The sequence below is a fragment of the Melospiza georgiana genome, chromosome 8 (assembly GCF_028018845.1).
Source record: "Melospiza georgiana isolate bMelGeo1 chromosome 8, bMelGeo1.pri, whole genome shotgun sequence".
NCBI classification, from domain to species: Eukaryota; Metazoa; Chordata; class Aves; order Passeriformes; family Passerellidae; genus Melospiza; species Melospiza georgiana.
The window spans coordinates 21173198-21195642 of NC_080437.1; the positions used below are offsets into that span (position 1 = coordinate 21173198).

The following is a 22445-nucleotide window of genomic DNA, read 5'->3' on the forward strand; positions in this document are numbered from 1 at the left end:
AGGCAATTTCAAAATACAAACACGCAATCTTGGATTCCTTGTTTCCTTGTCAAGAAAAAGTATATTTCCAAAGTAAGTCAGTAACTAAAGGTTAAATCTGATTCCTTAGGCTGCTTTCCTAAAGGAGGAGCTTCAGTGCTGTGCCAAGCTGACTTCTATCCATACATACAGATATCAATCTTGAGCAACTCTGTGAGCTTGGCCTGTGTGGGAACATAGCTTGAATTTCATCCCTCCTGATCAGACTAATAATAATAGCAAGGCTATGACTACTTCATTCTGCCAACAGAACTATTTAGGTGGTTTAGTATCACTTTGCAGAACATCTGCTTTTACTTCACCCCTTTTTCATTTTTGAATTAACTCTTATCACACCTACAGTGAACTCTTCTACCATCCCAACTGGGTAATTACCTCAATAAAAAAGACAAGGTAGCTGTACAAATGCTGCTTTGCAAGAAGGGCAAAGTGGTGCACACTCCACACAGCAGTGTTGCACTCCTGCCCATCCTCCATCCATCCTGCTGCCTCTCAAGCCCTTTGCAGCCTGCAGCCTTCGTGGCCTTGTGCAGTGGAAGGGCCAGCTCACAGCATGTCTTAACCCAAGCTTCCAAGTCAGCAGCTGCTGGACAAGGATGTTGCTTTAGAGAGTGGTCTCAGGGTGGCCATTAATGCATAATTTAGATATAACCACTATGGTTTCCCATAGCTTTTTTGAACAATGTAAGTAGCACGAATACTTGTTTCATTTCTTATTATACTGAAGCATAATGTTCTGATTTCTGGTGCTTCTCTTCAGATATTTATTAAATATTCCTTTTAAGAATGTTATGAGCTCAGCATCAAAGTACATTATAAATCTGTCCAGAAATAAATAACACGGTGCTGGGGAATGTTAGCTAAGGGAATCTATGGTAGATTTATTTCTTTCTCTCCCACTCTTCTGCCAGTGCAGAGGCAAAGCTTTCAGATTCTTTTCCTATCCCAAAGGGACTGGCAGTTGACCAGCTTAATTATCAAAGCTCTCTATGTAAGTCAATATGACTACTCCAAATATTCCAATATTTTGCTAGACAGAACTAGGACATGTGGGAAAAAAAAAAAACTAATTCAGCTCTTAGCCAAGGTGGGCTACACCTACAGGACTCTGTGAGACCTCTGCTAAAAGCAGACCAGAATATGGTGTTACTGTGCTGTTAGATGCAAAAAACAGTTTCTACTTTACACTCCCTATAAGGTAAATCCAACTTCTCAGAACTTCCCTCTCTCTCTGTTACCTGAGTAGATGCCAAGTGAGAATTGCTCAGAAAAGTACAATTTTATTTTATTCCAAGTTTGTTTTGCTAAAAGCTCTTTTGGCTAAATTGGAGGATTCCCAATACCTCCTGATGTTTCCTTACTGTGGTTTTTCTGTCTTGAACAAAATTAACACAGGCATGTATCAGTAGTTGTGGTAAATCTGCGCTGTGGCTTCTCAGATTTTTGCTACAGCACAGACTGCTTTTGGATCTCTCCATGTAACCATAAAAAGGGAAACTGATATTCTTAATAGCATTATCAAATACTGTTACAGTGTAAGGTCCTGAATGGAGAAGAAAACCCCTGAGCCATTTGTGCATGTGCTCTTATCAGTTCTACAGTGTTCTGCTCCCTTCTGAATGCACAGCAGACTTTGCTGGTTGTGTCAAACTGACTCAAATGATAATTTGTTTGCCTACTATTTAGGATCCCCAGTAACTAGCATGCATTCCATATATTTTTTCCAGGAATACCATTTATCTTAGATCAAATACAAATTAGGCCAACTTGTATCCAATGTTTATCTGTTGCAGAGAACTTCTGTTTACAAGCTAAGAAGGCCACAAGAACATCTGGGTCCTGTCATCTAGATTACAAGGGCTATTCTGGCCCACACTGAATAGTTTCCATGCAAGGACAGTATTGAGGAATATAGCAGTAGCTCTGCTCCATGAACTGTCCAGACAGCAGAGAAAGGATCATCAGCAAAATTCTTTCTGAAGAAAACCAGTTGGTAACCCAATGTGAAAAATGCTATTTCACTGTTAGATGTCTGTGGGACCTTGATTTGTGTGCACACATATTGTGTGCAGAGATAACACTTCCAATGTCTTTAAGGTTTTAAGACCTCCACACCAGTCTAACCTTCCATTCAGCTGTTCTGTTTCCAGTCTTGAAGTTGTTCAAGTTGTGAGACAGATCTGGAAGTAAAATAGGCTTCCATTGGGTATTTTCTGGGGAAGTGAGGTAGGAGACTCAGTTAAGTATTTCTCATCTTGAAGACCAAAGGGCCTGACCAGATGAGGCAAAGAATTGAAAAGGAAAGAGAGAAGGATGACCATTCATGTTCCTGGAACCGTTCCAGAGAGATAGAACATAAGATATATTTAGTAACCTTGCTGTTGAAATGAAATATTGTGTAACTTCACCTTTTAGCAGCAATAGTTAGCATTTGTGTAATCATGCAAAGTAAAAATTACCTACTTTTTAATTATAAAGAAATGTATTCAGTAACTCTAAAATATAAAAAGGAAAACTTTAAAATATACTTCCCAGATAGCTAAAATCTTCATTACATAGCATTAACCTATACACTAAAATTATTGCCATTTAAAGAGGAATTTATCAGGTATTAGGCATTGGCTGTATTGGCCAAGTACACAGTGCTGTGCTAAATAATCACATTCCCGGGTGAAATTTAGCACCATTTACTATTTTGAGGCAGTCAGATTACATCACTGTGTACCCATGATCCTGAGAGTCACTATAAGGCAACATTTCAACAATTAAGGCATGTTTGATAAAAGAAGAAAATTAGTAATTTTCTAAACTTAATGGAAAAATTATCTTCCATTGATAAACAAAGACATAAATTACTGCTATAAGGCTTCATATAAACTATATAGAAGAAATCTCAGTTGCTTATAATAATTAAAGATTTAAAAAAGTAGATTACAGAAATAATCCTAGAATAAACTGCTTAAATAAAGTGCTTAAAACTTTCTCTCTCTTGCTAAAGGCTTTTAACTTATTTTTGCAATTTAATTTGCTTTCAACACTGTTCAAGTATATAGTTATTTTAGAACTTTCTGATTATTCAATTTTTTCTAACTTTTGTTAGACTCAAGCGTTCAATAAATTTAAAGTGTAACCAGCAGTTCTGCTGCTTTTTTTTGATCTCAGAGATCTGATAAAGGGATTCTGTCTTCAACTGACTCAGGGAACAAATAAATGAAATATACATCCCTTAAGTGAGGATTAGCCCCTTATTTGTAGAGTGGCTGTCTAGTCTGCATTCAGGTAGGAAGGCAAATATCTTTATCTGGTAAATATCTGAGTATTATGACATTTTTCTGTTAAAGAGAAAAATATCTTTGGATGAAGATTTTAAACCTTGCTTGCAGGAACATAAGAATTGTCTTAATGGAGCACTTTTTTCCTCGAAGAATATCCCTCACAAAATATACTCTACCCTTTCTGAGACATTACTGGTTACGATGAATTTTAAGGTGTGGGAAAAATCTTCCCAAAGGAGAAGTTTCTAGCTGTACTGCTGGTTTAGCTCTGTGATAATTTATGCTTAGTAGGACATACACATAACTGTGTTCACTTCTCAAAATCCTCCTTTTAAAAATAAAAAATTGTATTCATTTTTATAGGCTTTTACTGAAGATTACTGACCATTAGAGTGTGACACCAACAACCATTTGAACGTTTCCTACTTTCTGTCACTAAGTTAAAAATCTGCGTGTATTGTTCACAGTAAGTCTTAGGATTTTAATGGTTTAATGTCTGATTTTAATATCACTGTAATGACATTCCTTCTTTTCATCAAAATTCCTCTTCTGAATCACTGCCATGGACTACTTTTCAGCAGGAGCCTTCCATTATAAATACTGAAGTTCACTGGATTTGACAATTATTACTTCATGGTGAAACAGTAAAAACTTCTTAAACTAAGTAACTTTTCCTTAGGCTGAAGTCAAGAATATCTTGTTCATTCTCCTATTTTTTCCCTGGACTGTGGAACTAGCTGTTCCAAGAAGCCATCATTTGAATTGTTGAGAAATTGCCTCTCAAAGATCTGGCCTGAAATAACAACTTGACAATTTATGTGCAACTATTTGGAGTGGTACACTACTACTTCCTTAAAAAAACATTACATTTAGTTTCTTCTTTGCTTTCCTTCACACTGCCTGCTCTGGCTGGTATTTACATACTATAGGCAACCAATTCAGGTATCCAAATTAAAAGTATAGGCTTCTTATGCCATCAGTGAAAAGAGGAACAGTGCTTCAGAGGGCAATTAAGAGTAAAACACTGAGAAATCTGCCTGCTTTGTTAATTTTAATATTGGAGGACCTGAGCACTTCTGTTAAAGGCCTGGGGCAGATTGTGAAGATGTCTGAACCTCCACAGAGCCTTTTATATTTTTTTGCTTTTAATTGGGACAGAAAACAAGTACCAAAATTTGTTAATAAAATGTCACTTGAATTGCCATTTAAATGCATTTAGAGTCTCTTGTTACTTGTTGGTTGCTCCTTCTAAATATTCTCCCTTCGGATTATTTTTCAAGAGAATTGCTCTTTCCCTATTACTGTCTCAGTCAGTTCTACACAGATTTTAACCTAATTATCCCACTATTTTTTTTTCTTTTGACTGGCTCCAGAAAAAAATGAATTTCATGGCTGGACAGATATTCTGGTTTGCCTTCAATTGCTTTCAGCATGTTCATATTATTATCCCTATTTGAGGTACAGATGAATCTGTTTTGCTGGCATCCCCAGTCAATGTTGATCTTTGGCCCTACTGCTCCTCTGCTGCTTGTGGTTTCTTCCCAATAAAAAATCACAACTTCCCAGGCCTCTGCCATGTTCTCATGCTGGCACCCTGTGTAGTTCTGCTTTGCACGCAAGGAGCCTACGCTTTTAAAAAAGCTCTCTGTCACCCCAGAATGTTCCAGGCACTACAGAAAAACAAACAAGAGCTCCATTTAAGCCCTCTAGACATGTTTCTGTCCAGCAGTTTTTGACTGGAACAATTTTAAACAAATCACGGGCATCCTGGACCAAAGGTTTCTTTTTTCTGTGCAATCTGGTTTCCATGAACTGTTATAGAACACAAGCTTCTCCCTAGCACTAAAAAGGATCTTCTCTAACTGCTGTCCCCACAGCTGGTCATGCAGCTGCTGAACAATTATCAGGGTTGCTGCATACACAGATAGAGTATTTTGATAACTAAATGGCCTCCCATTACAGCTTGTTAGCAACTGACAGTATCTCCCCATATCCTAGAGGGACCCCTTGGCTTTGTGCTTGCTCCTCTCTGAAAGCTCAATCTCTCAACATTTCACCATCTCCGTGTCTCCTCTTTTTTTTTTTTTTTCTTTTTAATTCCTTTGTTATTCCAGAACAACATTTTATGATTATTACACTTTACCCCCAACCACTGGTTAAATATAGGTGTTGCATATAAAACACCACTAACTACACATGGGTATCTGGCAGAAAAAAAGAACCAGTTCCTGCTTGTTTAAGAGACATGCCCAAAGTACTTGATGGATGAAATAAGAAGGGGAAGGGAGAAAGTTTCTGTAAAGATCCAGTATTACACATACTCACTGATGTACAGCCTGTACTGCTTTGATTTTGCAGTGAGCCTATATTTCATAAACTATATTTTAATTTAGAAAAAGAAGCTTGCACTGAGAAAGTTTCTATTTATACTTATAAGAATATAGTAATAAACAACAGATCACTTCTGTTTCTCTCCAAAATAAACTCTTTTCTTTACAGGAATGTTTTATTATTTCCTGATGTACACATTAATTATCCCTGGTTTGGGCTTTTTTTCCCAAGTCTCATCTGGAAATACTTCAAATGGAATAAATTTTAAATCATTCTGCTTTTGGAATAAGCTAAATTTCTGAACTCATGAAATGTTCTATTTATTCCAGCATTTTACTTTGCTTCCAAGAGCAAGGCAAAGAACTGCGGGGACCAATTAGAAAAAACTGGAAAATCTTCATAACATGAAGGGCTGACAGAAGAAAATCCTAAATGCCTAGTAGATTGGCATGAACAGTGTCTCTCCCCATAAGTAACCCTTAATCTCCTAAGCAGAAAGAAAAATAATTTCTTCTTAAGGCTGCAAGGCTGCTCTAGTCTTTCCATGCCCAACAATCCCTCTTTTCCTTTCTTTTTCTGTATATTTCTGTATTTATTTTTCTTTTTTCTTTTTTCCCCGTCATTTTTTCTATTTTTTTCTTCCTTTTTATCTCCTTTCCTTTCCTGCCCTCTAGTGACCAACCACGCATTTTCCTAAACAAACTGAGCACACTTCATGTTTCTGTTTTGTGAGGTTATGCCACCAGAATAAATATACTTCAAAGGCAGAGGCCATTGTTATATCCCAAATTACACTAAAAGGAATAACAGTGAAATGTTTCTGAGCTGTTCATGGCTGAGCCTCTTCGGCTGGGTTAGTAACAGGTCAGTTACAAACCCCCTGCTGCATCTAGAAAAGTCCCTGCCACCTGTATTGAGTGGGATTTGGCATATATTTCAGCTGTGGTTTCCTAACCATGCTATTGTACAGAAGAAGGAAGCAAAATATTGAATTTTACAGATTATTTTCTCATAAAATAAACAAACATATAAATAACATAAAAGAGGGGGCATGTATGGTGAATCTCAAAAGTCACTGAGAAGGCTATTAACACACCAGTACCAAAATATGCTGAGAGTCTTTGCCTCCTGAATTCAAGGCTATTTGAATCCTGCTCTTACAGAGTAATTTTTTAATTGTTTCCATTCATAAAGACCTGCGGTTGTTTCACAGTCAAGCTATCACAAAGATATGCTGGAAAAGGAAATCAGGCTTCAGATAATTTAGAATAATAGTACCTTTTGGGTACAGTGATGTGGAGAGAATGTAGAATTTATTTCAGGCTATGGTCTTTATAATCGTGCTCCAGCAGAACAGTAAAATATCGTTCTGGATTTTAAATTACTCAGAAGACTGAGGAGCAGGGTGTGTTTGTGTTTACACAGGTATTTGCACTTCCACAGATTTCTAGATACAAAGTCTCTAATTTTGAAATGAAAGCAGTCAAGTTAATGCATTTGCTGCTTTTCTGCTTCTGCAGAGAAGGGTTTATGCACTCAAAAGCTTGTATCATTTTCCAAGTTATGCTAATGGTGATGATAAAAGATACAAATGGCAGCATTGCAGGTCTTGTTTTCAGTCTGTGGTGCCTGCAGGCAGGAAGGGAAGCTCTCATCATGCACACTTTGGAGAAGCTGGAAGGTCTGAGAGGGCCTATGAGCCACAGTTGATGACAGTTTATTTGGGAACATCATAGCCCCATGCAAAGCAGTGGATGGATTATGTACGTGTGGGACTCTGGCTATTCCCTGCCTGCTGAGCACAGCTTGAAATTTCAATGGAGACACAGAGATAAACCAGTGGGATTACAGAAATACACATGACTGAGGCATCACGTTTGTCAAAGCATGTGGTTCCTGCCCTGTGCTGGCTGCATTCTTCTGTCACTCTGCTGCTGTGGCTGTGTGTAAGTTACCAAACTGAACACACACTGACACAAGCATCAACCTTGCTCTGTCACTAGCATGGTGACAGCCTGGTACAGCTTGTAGTCTTCCCCAAAAAATTCCTGAGTTCAATTTAGGAATTAGCATGGACCAGGGAGAAAAAATTTGGATGTAACTGCCTTGTTTCAGGGACAGGGATGTTTGACAGAATGGAAGTGACTAGACTGTACAAATGTGCTAGATCTTTTTCCTTGTACTTAAGTCATTTAATTTCCTGATGTGACAGAAGTCTGCAAGGTGAATTGACTTTGGAGGTACTCATCTCTGCATTTGCAACAGGAAGGTACTGACCCTATTCAACTACTTTTTTCCAAAGTGTTTTAATATGGTGTGAATGAAAAAAAAAACACGTTTCAGAATGATCAACTGAATTCTATTCCAGTCAATCCCAGAGGCTCAGGCTTCCCCATGTAGCCGATGAGCTAACTGCAGGGGCAGCGAGGGACAGAACACTTCCTATTCTCTTCCAAAACCTTGAATTGGCAAAGTCAACTAACAGTTTTTTTAATATCTGTGTTTCGAGATTAATAAAGAGAACTGTGTCATTTAAGTTGTATAGTTTCCATTTCATAGTTATTATGCAAGTTCTGAACTTCCTCGGAGTCACGGTATTTTCCTATATAAGCAAGTGTGCAAGGATCATGAAGCCATTGGCACCAAAATGCAGCCTTACACACTTGCAGGGGGGAAAAATCCCTACATTTAATTACTGAGAGCACCTAAGGCATATTTGTACATCTGGGACGAATGGCTGGCGCTGTATTTATTTTCTGCTCCTCACCATCCCTCCCGGGGGAGCAGGGGGCACTGAGGGCAGCCCGTGAGGGGCCGCGCTCGGCTCCGCGCTCGGCTCCGCTCCCGGCCTCGGCCGCAGCACCGCGGCCCGGCGCTGGGAGGCTCCCGCCGCGCGCGCCTGCGCACGAGGCCGGCGGTGCCCGGATCCCTCCGCCGGGCGCAGCGCCCGCCCGGGAGCGCGTGCGGAGCCCCCCGGGCCGTGAGGGGCGGCGGGCGGGGGCTGCGCGGGGCCCGGCCCGGCCATGGCGGGGCGAAGGTGCGCGGGAGGCGCGGCCGCCCTGGCCGAGGCGCCGGGCTGCGGCGCGGCGGCGGCCGAGCCGGCCCGGGAGCTGTTCGAGGCCTGCAGGAACGGGGACGTGGAGCGGGTCAAGCGGCTGGTGCGGCCCGAGAACGTGAACAGCCGCGACACGGCGGGCAGGAAGTCCAGCCCGCTGCACTTCGCCGCAGGTACCGGGGCAGGGGGAGCCGGGCGGCAGCGCCGCCTCCCCGGGGCGCCGGGCTGGGCCGCGGGGCAGCGCCGGGAGCACCGGGCCGCTCGGGCCTCGCGGCTCGGGCCGGGCGCTGCGCCGGGGTCCGAGCGCTCCGCCGGCCCCGAGCATCGCCCCCACCCCGCGGCCCTGCCCGGCCCTGGGGCCGAACCGGTGTCACCCGCGCGGAGGGGTCAGCGAGCGGTACGGCCGTGTCTGCTCGCTTATTTCATTTTACTTTTTCCCCTTTTTTTAAAAAAAAAACAAACCTCATCTGGCTTTGAGGACGCATCTGGAGTGGGGTTTCTGCCGTTCGTGTTGTGACACGTGAGCTCTGACAGGGACACGTCCCACGTACAGTTCTCATGGATTCCAGCGGGCCTGTGCGTTTTTAGAATTGAACGCGTGAAGGTGTTTGTCAGACACCACCGTTTCTAAGCTTTTTTCGTTCTTATCTTTGACAAATGGACTTTGTTAATTCAGGACGTAAGTAAGCAAACGCCTGGCGTCACTGCTTTCACTGGCAGCTGGCCAGAAGATTGTATCCCACCTTTTCAGACAAAGACCTGACTGTGACTGCTGTTTTCATGTTTTTGTTTTGGTTTAATTACAGCCTTAGATGTAGGACTCCAGGGCTGACAGGCTGCAGAAAACACCAGCTGCTTTTCAGCTAATCAATATGGATAGTAACAAAGATGTTTGTTTCTTTGTTAGATTGTTTTGGTAAAGGTTTCAGGTGTCCTTTCCTCATGATAAGAGAGCTTGACTCAGACTTAGGTCTAGGTTCTTGAAAGTCTCCTCAGGACAGCAGTATGTAATAAATTCAAGAAGCTTAATTGGCAAGAGAGCTCAGGAGACAACTTAAAATATCCTGTCAGAGCAAAATAAATTTTTGTAGCTAATTTTTTATATGCAGCAATCCTTCCTGTCCACTTATAAACTCTGAGCTTCTAAACAGCTGTGTATGTTTTAGAGCATTTGAGAGAAGTGAGGGGTAGGTTTTATTTATTTATTTGCTTTTGGTTAGTTTGGGGGTTTTTTGCCTAAATGTTTCTCATTCACTATAATGATCTGATTTATCTCTCTGAACAGACGTGATCTGTCTTGATTTTAAATAACTCCTGATCTGTAGAAAGATTTTTCTTTTAAAATGTGTAGCCATAGGGTCGTGTAGTTGTTAGATTTCTAAGGTTGAACATGTTGGTGTGTAAATGGGAGACACTGTTGTCATCCCGAATCTTCTTCCAACTTGCTACAGAGAAATGAACTGCTCCTCTCAGCGGCCTGTAGGAGATGCTGAGAGTTTCTGGTTAAATGGGACAGAAAACTTGTGTGATTTCTCTGAGGAACTCTCTTTACCCCTCAGGTCGAGCTCTGCTGTTGTCAGCCCACCTGCAGCAGGCTCTGTGTGAAAGGTGGACATAAGTAGCTCTTGGACTTGGGCCTGACTGGTTTTGTTTGGTTTTGCCTTTCCCCTGTTATTCACAGTTGGAGTAATACTCACTTCTTTTGTCTTTGCCTCTGAAAGAGTCACATTCCAGGAAGTAAAAGCAAAAATCTGTTTCATTCTGGCTTTGTTTATCCTAGTTGTCTGGGTGTTCTTAGAAAATACATTACAAAACTTCTCTGACTAGTTTCATTCAGTTTCAAGATTTCTTTTATGGAAGAGTTTGAGCTGAAATACATAATGTCGTCATGTTTTGTATTGCCCTATTTTCCTTTTTTAGTGGCATTCTGGGTCTGAATTTGGGTTCTAATTTTTAAGTCTTTTCCCAGATCTTACTTAACAATTAAACAAAAAAAAAAAAACCCAATTCCTTTTTTTTCATGTGTCAGTTTGTAAAGGCAGATTTTGAAGTAAAAGAAAAAAAGCTTCAGGCTCTCCCTAGAAATGTGTCATTATCAGAAGTAATACATATTGGAGTTTTGCTGGAGGTTGCTCTTTGGATTTTGCAGTACACAACTGTGTGTGATAGTTAAGTTATCCTGAAGGTTTAGACAAGAGCCCACCATCCTTCACAATAAAAGAGGCTCCATCCTTTCCCATCATAAACTGCATCTACTTCCTCAAGTCAGTCTTTTTCATCACAGTGTGTGTCAAAGTTCAAAGTATCACAGGGTTTTAAGGACTTGGCAGGTACTAAAATGCCCTTCCTGCAATCTAAATTTCATAAAATATATGAACACCCAAGGCCGGGGAGAAGAATTTGAGCTGAGTTCTTTCTGTTAGCTTTTTATCCCATCAGAAGTAGCTGAATGTCAATTATAACCCACTGTGATTGTAAAAAAAATACCTTTTTTAAATTATGCACCGTTGTACATTTCGTCTATGATTAATAATTGTGAATTGTCAGCTAAAAATTTGTAACTTTACAGGGAACAAGTGCAGTGAGCTGCTCAGCTGTCACAGGTGATAGAAGATTGTCAGCTCGGGGTCCTGAGTAGCCAGCCTTTCTTGTTGGCAATTAAAAGAAAGAGTTCATGATGATAAGACCATTACCATGCACAGTTGAAAGGTGTGATCCCATCTAGGTGGTCTCTTAATTTAAAAGCTCAAGAGCTAAAGAAAACACCTACCTCTTAAAAATTACAGTGTTGGGGTTTTTTAAAGTGTTGAAATAGTTTTTCCTGCAGCCAGCTGAGGGTAAAGAGGAGCTGTAAGAGTAGGCAGTGACTGCCTTCCCTGATAGCAAAGGCTGCCCCTGCTTTCCACGCTCAGGAAAGAGCAGAGGCAGAGACCATTGTGCAGTTTGGCCACTTCCTCTGTACTCATGCATCCTTTAGAAAGCAATGGGAAAATAATTCCCCTTCCATATATGGTGCCCTGTTGTACAGATGCTTCCCCAAGGAAGTAAGGAATCCTTGCTGTGCACTGGGGGCTGGACAGAAGTTACAAAAATTGGTGTGATACAAATGAGTTCATTTCATGGACATTAAATTAGCTGCAGGGGTGTTGCTGTACTGAAGGTACTTTGTGAATAGATGCTGGCTTTGCTGGGAGGGAAGCTGTGGATTGCTCATGAATTGGATCTGATTGAACCTCTGTATTAAATGGAGGGATCTGAGGGAATTCTCTATGCCTATAATAAGGTTTACTACAGCTGATTTTCAATTATGATGTTGATTCCTGGTGAGGAATTTTACTTGTAAAAATGTGACTTTACATCTACACCTTGAGGGGTGGGAATTCTTCTGTACAAGAATGAGTGGTTTAGCTGCCAGATAGGTAGTAAAGAATTTGATCAGAGTCTTTTGTAGCATAATTGCAGCAGTCCTGGAGAACATTTCTTGGTACTCCGAAGAAAATACCGAGCACTTTGTACTCAAATAACAGTTTTGATTATGTGTTTGCAGGACTCCTGCACATGTTAAGGTCTCTTCTGAGTAGTTCCTCAGAATAATTTAGTACATTTTGAGTATATATTCAAACTATAAACAGAATTTTTTGAAAGCTTGAGGAAACAAGAAAAATGTCAGGACACATTTAAGAAAAATAACAGTATTTATAAGACTTAGAATAGCTGAACATATTGAAAAATGAGAAACATTATGCATATAATGTAATATAGACAATAAGACTGCATGGGTATAGCCACTAAGAATTTTTTTGGCAGCAGAACTATGCTTGCATGTGCAGTGAATATGAGTTACTGTGCCTGTGCAGATAAATTGGTTTTGCATGGACCATGTGTCTGATCCAGTTCTCATCCCAAGTATTCTGAGCTTCTGTTCTCTGTTAGGACAGGCAGGGTGGGTAAGTGCCATGGTAAGACTCAAAAGTGAATTTGCTGTAGGGTCTGTGGTTCTGGCCTCATATGGAGATAGTAAAGCAAATACAGATACAGTTTGATGTCCTAGTTCATTTGCCATTGTATAAGTATGCCAGATACAGCTGAAACGTGAGGGAACCCTATCAAGGTATTAATTGTTTCTGTAATCTTTAATATTACTTTTCCACTGAATTCAATCTAATTTTTAAGAATTTCAGAAACATCCTTAGTATGTAAATGCTTCTTTAGCAAACCATGCCAGTTATGATTGTCTTTAGCAGTGGTTACTGAAGTTTGTTGGTTTAATCTGCACATCTGGGGCAGGAATTTCGCTTCCCCCACCCTGAAGCCTTTTCTCCCCTTTCCTCTTGCAGGTTTTGGTCGGAAGGACGTGGTTGAGTATTTACTCCAGAGTGGTGCCAATGTCCACGCCCGGGACGATGGCGGCCTTATTCCTCTGCACAACGCCTGCTCCTTCGGCCATGCTGAGGTTGTCAATCTGCTCCTGCGGCACGGTGCAGATCCCAATGCTCGAGATAATTGGAATTACACTCCCCTTCATGAAGCTGCCATTAAGGGGAAGACAGATGTCTGCATTGGTAATTTTCTCCCACTCTTCCTGTGACTGACTCACTTGTTTTCCCTGTGAACAATCTAGAACCCTTTTAAGACCACTTTAACTCTATGGAGCTATGGCTGATACAAGGGTTAAAAGTAAACATCTTTCATAAACTTCAATTCAGATGTCACTGTTACAAGATACAGGTTTTTGGTTCTTTTTTTATAATTGTCTACCTATTAAGGTTCATCATGGGGAAAGTGCTTTAAAGTGATGATGATGGAGCTAAATTCTCTTCTATTTCAGCCTAGACTCTTATGCTGCCTTCTGCTTCTGATCACAGTGCAGTGGGAAGAACAAAAGTGATCTTAATAATGGATTCATTCTGTCTTATGTGTAGCAGCTGTGTTAAATTAGTTAAGGATGGGAAAACTTCAATAATATTGACTATCTGTTTTACCTACACAGTTCTTAAGAGGAACTCTTTAAGGAGGTGGTAGAAAGTTAGACTCATAGTCGAAACACATTTCTTGATTGTGTGGTTTGCTGCCATTTACTTTAAGAGAGCTGTACAGATAGCATTGCCTGTTTGGCCTGAGTGCAGCATGCACAGACTGCCACTGCTGTCTGCAGGTTATCACAGGATTTGGGGCAGCATGCTCTGGAGTTGATGGAAAATAGCTGAGTTTTGTGGTGGGTCAGTCACAAGCTTTCAAGAGAGATTGTCTCTGGTCAGTCTGTGGTTCTGTCTGTGTTCTCTTTCTGATCTGCTTTTTTCTCTTAAAATGTGTCTAGACATATTTCATCAGAGACACTGGTCACAGATGACATTGCAGAATGCTGACATTAAAAATTTGAAAAAGGAAGTTAGAATGTTTCTTTTGTTGTTTGCAGATTACAGTAATGTTATGTCTCATAAACCTTGTCTTGTAGAATTGTTTTCTCATGGAAAACTTTGGCATTTTTGCAGTACTGTTGCAGCACGGTGCTGAACCAACCATCCGGAACACAGATGGAAGAACAGCTTTGGATCTAGCAGACCCGTCTGCAAAAGCAGTGCTGACTGGTAAGTGATAATCTTTAGATTCCTTTATGACTAGTAACAGTTGAACTGATGTAACATAGTAGTTTGGAGCTTGTCTTTTTGATACTACTTTAACTAGTCTCTGGTTTATAATTCTAAATAGAATTCACATATGGCTTTCATCATCTCAGTCATGGCATGTGTTCTGGATAGTTTATCATGCTAGTTCAATAATGAACTGTCAAATTTTTAGAGTCATAGAATGGTTTAGGTTGGAAGGGACCCTAAAGATCACATAATTCCAGCCCCCTGTCATGGGCAGGAATGTTGACTAGACCAGGCTGCCCAGACCCCATCCAACATGGCCTTAAACACATCCAGGGGCAGGGAATCTACAACTTCTCTGGGCATCCTATTCCAGTGCCTCACTACTCTCTGGGTAAAGAATTTCCTCCTAACATTTAATTTAAATCTCTCCTCTTCCAGTTTTAGCACATTTCCCTTTGTCCTATCAATACCCACATGTGTAAAAACTTACCCTTCCTCTTTTTTAAAAGCTCTCTTTAACAACTGAGAAGAGTATTTGTAAGTATTCTAGCACTTACGTTCTCTAAAATTTTTGAAGAGGTGGATAAATAGTAAACTTCACATGCAGATATTTATTTGATAGCTAAAGAAAGCCCTTTTGTCTTCTAGGTGAATACAAGAAAGATGAACTCTTAGAAAGTGCCAGGTATGTATGTTTGGAAAATAACTGGAATTAGTTGTATTTGCAGAATTTTGTGTCATTAATATATAGATATGTAGTCTTTGGAGCTTGCATTCCATCTAGATGCTAAGTTTTGCCTGTTTTCTGTGAATGAAGCTACAAAAGTAGTTCCGTAAATGCATTTTTGTTTTCTCTTTAATGCTGACAATACAGAGGGGGATGTGTTGTGTCAGATCTGTTGAATGTTACCACAGTGAAAAATAGAAAACCAGAATAAGCTACTAAAAATTGGGATAAGAATATTTCTGCTCATTTCACATCTTGTTTTTCAGGAGTGGAAATGAGGAAAAGATGATGTCTCTTCTTACACCATTAAATGTTAACTGTCATGCAAGTGATGGCAGAAAGGTATTTTTGTTTAAAACTGATTTAAAAGTAGTTATCTCTTACATGATCCGGTTAATGTTTGATCAAATTTTAAAAATGTTAAACATAAAATCTACTTGCTTCACTGTATGTGGGAAAATAAGATTCCACCTCTCTAACAGCCAGCATAGGGGTTGCTTTTTTGGGGTTTTTTTTGGGGGTTTTTTTTGTTTTGTTGTTGTTGTTTTTTGGGGTTTTTTTGTTTTTTAATCTTAAAAGGACTGTGCAAGTAGTTCTATATAGGATCAATAAGCAAACTCGTCAGTTGAAGCTTCTGCTTGACCTTCATATCTGCAGTGATAAAGAAGCAAGGCCTTTGCACAGATTTTTGTCCCTGTCAGGGAGAAATACACAGGTGCTTTATTTGACATGCACCCTTAGGCAAGTTGCTGCTCCTGATGCAGGAGCAAGCTGCTCATTGCTCTAAGTAAAGAAGGACATAAAAATGTTCAGAATCTCCGTTCTGAAAAATCCTGAGTCTTCTGGTTTCAGCCCCTGGCCTACAGAAGGTTCAGGTTATTGAGTATCACTTTTTGGCATCATTATTCTCATGAAGTATTTGTATTCATTCACCCAAGTTTTGATTTAGTTACTTCCCCTTTGTGAAGCTTTGTGGTAAGATACTGGGATCTCCAAAACACTGATGCATCTCTGTTTTCTCATCTGGTTATGAGGTTCATCCTCTAGGAACTGTAGAAATCTGGTTCAGTGGATGGGTTTGTAAATGCAGAGGATAAGATTCCTACTCACTCATTTGTAGCTCTGTCTTTTGTGCTGTTGATGCTTGAATGCATTTGCTGGAAAAGATCATAGAGCAGTTAGTTATCTGTCTGCTCTCTGGAGGGTGAGAGTTTAGAAGAGATGAAATTTCCCCCACACCCCGCTCACTGCATTCACAAACATGGATAACAATCACTCTTGATAATTTTCAAACTTACTTCACTGATTGGCAGAGAGACTTCTTCATAGTTTAACAGTCATTGTTGGTAATGGTTTTCCTACTTCCCCTTTCACAAGGATATAGTTTGTGCCAGCAGAGTATTTATAGCTATGGTAGGCTAAAAAACCAAAAGTGGCCTTTGTATTAGTGATGGAGTAAATTTGGGATTTGTGTTTATGTTGACTTCAAGAGTAGTCAGTGAACAGTGAACATATTTACCAAATGTCTGATTCAAGCACTCTGGGATTTTTTTAAGCTTGTAAGTCTTGAAGGACTTCATCGTTTAGTACTGTTAACAAGTTATGAAAAAATGAATAGAAACTGAACCTTGATTTTGTGTTACTGATTCATTCTGCATTCTCTTGTTTCAGTCTACTCCATTGCATTTAGCAGCTGGGTATAACCGTGTGAAAATAGTGCAGCTCTTACTGCAGCATGGAGCTGATGTGCACGCTAAGGATAAAGGGTAGGTTCCTTTTTCCCTTTCTTCAGAATAAACAGAATCCTTTTAAAATGGAGGTGAAGTAAAGATGAAGTGAAGTAATAATGTTTTAACCACAGAGAATTTCCAACTTTAGACTGTTCTGTAACCTTTAAACTTTCTGTTGTGACCAAAATGCAAGTTGATTAGTTTTCACAGGAGAAGATATTACAGCATTGTTCTTGTGAAAAAGGATATAATTAGGGTCACTCCTGAACATCCCCTGCAGATAGGTATTCCTGCTTAGGGTTCCAAGTCTGAGTGGAACCATTTCATCTGCACTGAGACAATGCAATTCACTTCTCATCTTCTGATTATTTTTAGATGCTTACTGTTCTGATAAATGCTGATGGGATTTTCTGGTTTCTTCTTCAACTTCTTATTTCCCCATAGTTTCATTTGAACATTTGTCATATTATTTTTGTAAAATGTTCAATATGAAGCATAGTACCAGTTGCAATGTGTTAGATGCATTTGAAATTAATATAGGTGTGTATTCTAAACTAATCATCCTTCTCCTTTTTCTTCTTTGTAGAGACCTGGTACCACTTCACAATGCCTGTTCCTATGGTCATTACGAAGTAACAGAGCTTCTAGTCAAGGTTGGTCTTTGAAGAGATCAAATTGTGTTATTATTAAATAAGAACAGTTTATAATAGACTAATGCAAGTTGCATATTTTTTTATTTTGTACATAGATTTACAAAACTTAATAATAAATTGCTTTTGCTCTACATGATAGTGATTATTAAGCTGGAGCTACAGAATCTTCTGCTTGCAGGGAAGCTTTTTTCTTTATAAATGTGCTTTCTGTTTTTAACTCTCTCTGCTCCAAAGTTGAATATTTTCATATCACCAAGTAAGTACTGCTTATCTCAACCTTTCTACACTCACCAACAAAAAAAAATGAAGCACCAGAAAACCTCCTACAAGCTGAGTAGTTTTTTTAGTTTGACAGTAGAATAATATTTTAGAAGACAAAGCAATAAGAGATGTTTTAAAAGAATACTGGTAAAGATAGTAAATGTTTTAAAACTAAAGAGCAGTCAGTCTTTTCAGGAAATTAACTTTACAGCATCAGTTCTGGCCCTGAATTGTAGGCTTTACTCCAAAGAAAGAGAAACCTGTCAGTTTTCCTAACAAAAGGGAACTCTTGGAACTGAAGCAGTGTATCTGGATTATGTTAGTCTTGAAGATAGGTATGATACACATTAAACTAGTGGCTTGAAGATGTGGGCTGCAGCATGATATGTGTACTCCACCAAAGGAGTTTTGAGCTGTGCCTATTCTCAGCTGCCACAGCAAATCAAGATTGTTATAACAACTGAGAGTATTCTGTTGTCTAACTCCAGACATTTGGCTGCTCAGAGAATAGCTCTTGTTCTGCTATGTGTGTTTCAGTCCCCCACTAATTCTGTGTATCTTTCTACTTGTTTAGCAAAAAATTTTGCAAAAGAACCTATTGAAATAAACTTACATTGCAGTAAATATAAATAGTCATGATTTTTTTTACTTCAGGGGCCAGTTGTAAAGTGAATTTTTACAGTGGTGGTCCTAGACACAGCCCCACAAATGAGCTTTTGGCTATACACTACTGTGTGTCTTAATGATTTAGCTGGAGTTGTGTTCTGTATTGGATTTCTGCTCTAGAAAATTCTGAATTACTTTTTGCAAAGCTATACATCTTCAAGAGAAGCAGTGGCAAAGAGCATGTACTTGCTTATAGACTGAACTTGAAGCACAATCCAAATGTTACTGGAGAAGAATTACACATACATTACTCATCCAGGAGTATTACTTGTAGAATCTTGTACTTAAATGTTTTGAATTTAAATTGAGTGCCCATCTCAGTTGAGATACCGTGGCATTCATATCTTGGGGGTTATTCACAGAACATGTATTTATCTTAGTGCATCTGGTCACTCTGGACATTTTCTAGAGCTGCAAAGAACCAGAGCGTGTTCACAGGTAATTTGGAGAATGTGAATATTTCTCTTTCTCTGATTTGACCTGTAGCAGAACTCCTTTCCTTTCTGAAAAAAGCCTGAAAAGACTAGCTAGCCTTTGGATTCTTTGATTGTACCTGTGGGACACCAGGTGATTAAAAACCACAATGTGCTGAAATGTTGTGTTAGATTGAAAATTAGTGTCTTGGAAACAGTTTGCATATAAGCATTGATTTTTATTTTAACAGTCTACTGTATTAAAACTAATAACATAGTCTTTTTCTAACGTCCTGGTTTTGATTGCATCTTTTTTTACCCCTTTCCCTTTCAAGCATGGAGCATGTGTGAATGCAATGGATCTGTGGCAATTCACCCCTCTGCATGAAGCAGCTTCTAAGAACAGGGTGGAAGTATGTTCTCTTTTGTTAAGTTATGGTGCTGACCCAACACTGTTGAACTGTCACAACAAAAGCACCATTGATTTGGCTCCAACGCCCCAGTTAAAAGAACGATTAGCATGTGAGTATCAAATGGGATCAGTTCTGCAGTTACAGCTTGTAATGTGTCATTAGATTCCCTAGACAGTGACCTGCCTGAAACCAGATTTGGAACATGCTTATGCTTTAATAGTAATTGTGCAGTGTTACACAGTATATTTCACTGTTTATAATTTGAAACTGCTATATTTTCTGAGTGAAAGCATTTAAAATATTTTTACTGTCAGCTTTATTGTCAAGTGCTTGTGGTGGGTTTTGCAGCTTTTCCCCTATTAAATGCTTTCCCTCATGACCTTGCCAGTACACTTTCATATCCCATACTTGTTCCTGTCATTGCATCAAGAGTGTTGAAATATTAAATTTTATTCCACAGTCTTTTCTTTGAAGAAAAGAGTAACTGTTTAGAATGCTGAATACATTTGAGTGTGCCACAATCACTGAAAGTTGAAAAAACCTGATGAAGGGCATTGATTTTTTTCCAACAAACTTGAAGAGTGAAAAGAGCGAACTCAGATTCTGTCCTTGAGTGGTTGAAACAATAACTTTCTGGGGTATTTACAAAAATTGTCAGTAAATACTACACTAGGCTTCATGAAAGGATCTAGAAATTATTTTCCAGAAATAGGTCAGAAGTAGAGATTTTTATGTGCCTGAGTTAGTACCTGTGTGGACAGTAGAACCTATAGAGAGGTGAGTGAAATAGATCTTGTGCAGCCAGTTTGGATTTGTCTGGCTTTGGTTTAGAAACAAAGCCAAAGCTGTGTAGTGTTTTGACTTAACTAACAAGTTCTGTCAATTGATGTAATAGCTTGAGTCAGACTTGGAAATGTGTGCTCCATGGTCTGCTGAATACAATTAATTTCCTTTTTTTCAACTGAAAGAAGCAATTCTCTTGATCCTTCTTGAGCCAAGGAGTGTAACCCTCTGCTATGTATTTCTTTGTTTTTGAAGATGAATTCAAAGGTCACTCACTGCTGCAGGCTGCAAGAGAATCAGATGTAGCTCGTATAAAGAAACATCTTTCTTTGGAAACAGTGAACTTCAAGCATCCTCAGACACATGAGACAGCATTGGTAATAACTCAGGATTTATTAATGGCTTTGTATATATTGTGACTAACCTAAGCACACTAGGTAATAGTTTAGCAATAAATACTGCAGTGTCAAGTGCTGTAATTCAGACCAAGCTGGAATACACAGTGTCTAGCTAAGCAAATAACACTGACTGATATTTTGTTCTTTATGTTAAGACTGACATAAATTATTTAGGCCTGTTTAGATTGTCTAAATGACTGGGTTTTGTAGAACAGTCTTATCTTAAGCTATATGTGCTAGCTTTGTTTTGATGGTTTCCGGCAGTTATTAGGGGAGTTCTTGAAAATACCAGAGTAAATCCGAAAGCCCACGTGGAATCTTCCAAATTAATAAGTGTCTGCAGGTTTTGGGGATTTTTTCTGTTGTCTTTGTACGCCACCAGCTCTTAACTGCCTGCTGATCAGCAAAACCTGGGTATTGCTAGCTGGTTGTTAATTGTAAACTTTTTCATGTTTACAGCACTGTGCTGCTGCATCTCCATATCCTAAGAGGAAACAAGTATGTGAATTGCTGCTGAGGAAAGGAGCCAATATCAATGAAAAAACAAAAGAGTGAGTGGTTACAAATGAATGCTCTTAACTGTTTGTTTAGAAGATTTTACAAAATACATTTTGAATTATTCTCTTTTTTTTTTAAGCTTCTTGACTCCTCTGCATGTGGCATCAGAAAAAGCTCATAATGATGTTGTTGAAGTAGTTGTGAAACATGAAGCTAAGGTATGAGTATCATACTTCTGTTGACATTCATGTACTATACAGGTTTTCACACCATGAGAGTGGAAGTTTTTGTAAAATAATTTGTTTTGGAAGGTTCTAGATTTGGAGACTTCAGCTACAGGCCATCAATCCATCAGTACAGCCCTGTATGTTACAAAATCATCATTGGTTTGGTCCTGTTTTCAAGAAGTGAGGATGTAGTTCTCTCTGGAAGTGGAAAACTTTCAAAGTGTCTTATTCAATGTTTCATTGTCCAGCAGGAGTAATGGAATACATGGGGAAAAAAAGTGGGGGGTGTACATGAACAGCAAGAAGCTAAACTGAACTGTGTGACAGACTTTACATGATGTTGTATGCAGTAAAAAGTAAAATTAAAACAAAATGTTAATTCATAATACAGTATTTAGTTCAAACTTCCACAGAAAGAAAATGTGGAGAGACTCTAGTGCTTGAATCCTCCAAGACTGAGTTGAATCTCTCTCATAGAAATTTGATTGTAGCCTGACTGTATGAAGTTTTTCAAAAACAGAGGAAGAGTAGGGAATAAAAGTAGGGTTTAGGTGCAGAGTTTTAAATTGTTGAATACACTTTGAACCAACAGATAGGAAGCCTTCAGTCTGAGAAACCACAGTAAGCCAATGCAAGGTAGAAGCTGTTCTACATGTTAGCATTGAAGTTAGTACTGCAAGGAGCAAAATAGTGAATTACTCCTGTTTGTGGTAAAAATGCAGTGGATTATTCCCATACCTCTAAAAGGAGGCTACTTTATGAACTGTTTCTGTTTGAAATATCATCACCTTTGGAAATACACTAAATATGTTCTTTTTAGTATAGTAAGGATGCTACTTGTGAAATGTTCCCAGTCAGCAATGAAAACATCTTAATACCAACTTGATGGTGGTATTTCTTGTCTGTGTTATTTTTTAGGTTAATGCATTAGATAATCTTGGCCAGACCTCTCTTCATAGAGCAGCACATTGTGGTCATCTTCAGACATGCAGGTTGCTGCTGAGTTCTGGATGCGATCCTTCCATCGTGTCTCTGCAGGGCTTTACAGCCTTACAAATGGGGACTGAAAGTGTGCAACAGCTACTACAAGGTATGCTGAGTTATTCAGCATCCACTGAGGTGCTTTGTTTTACTTGCTGTTCTAGGTGCTGCCAAATAATAGTGAAGACTAGGTCAACAAAAAAAATGTTCTATGAAAGACACTACTAGGTGATGTTTTACTTCCTACTTAACAGTATCATTTACTGTCTGAATAATCAGATACGAAGATTTGGGGTATAGTCACTGGAATAATTTTATTAAAATCGTGACATAGGGTGGGGGGAATCTTGAAAGTAGAAAATTAGTTTCTAAAACACAAAATGCTTGATTTGTATTTGTGA

At 39.2% G+C, this 22445-nt stretch overlaps 1 protein-coding gene across 1 annotated transcript in view; it reads left to right on the forward strand.

The window, feature by feature from the left end:
- The first annotated feature begins 8668 nt into the window (after positions 1-8668).
- TNKS2 (tankyrase 2) overlaps positions 8669-22445 on the forward strand; it is a 28844-nt gene continuing 15067 nt past the window's right edge. The window contains exons 1-12 of the mRNA XM_058028788.1: positions 8669-8873; positions 13038-13262; positions 14193-14288; positions 14943-14979; positions 15288-15363; positions 16693-16787; positions 17338-17404; positions 19080-19266; positions 20196-20317; positions 20798-20889; positions 20976-21054; positions 21982-22153. Of these exons, the coding sequence (XP_057884771.1) occupies positions 8669-8873; positions 13038-13262; positions 14193-14288; positions 14943-14979; positions 15288-15363; positions 16693-16787; positions 17338-17404; positions 19080-19266; positions 20196-20317; positions 20798-20889; positions 20976-21054; positions 21982-22153 (1453 nt within the window). The remainder of the gene's footprint in view (positions 8874-13037; positions 13263-14192; positions 14289-14942; positions 14980-15287; positions 15364-16692; positions 16788-17337; positions 17405-19079; positions 19267-20195; positions 20318-20797; positions 20890-20975; positions 21055-21981; positions 22154-22445) is intronic.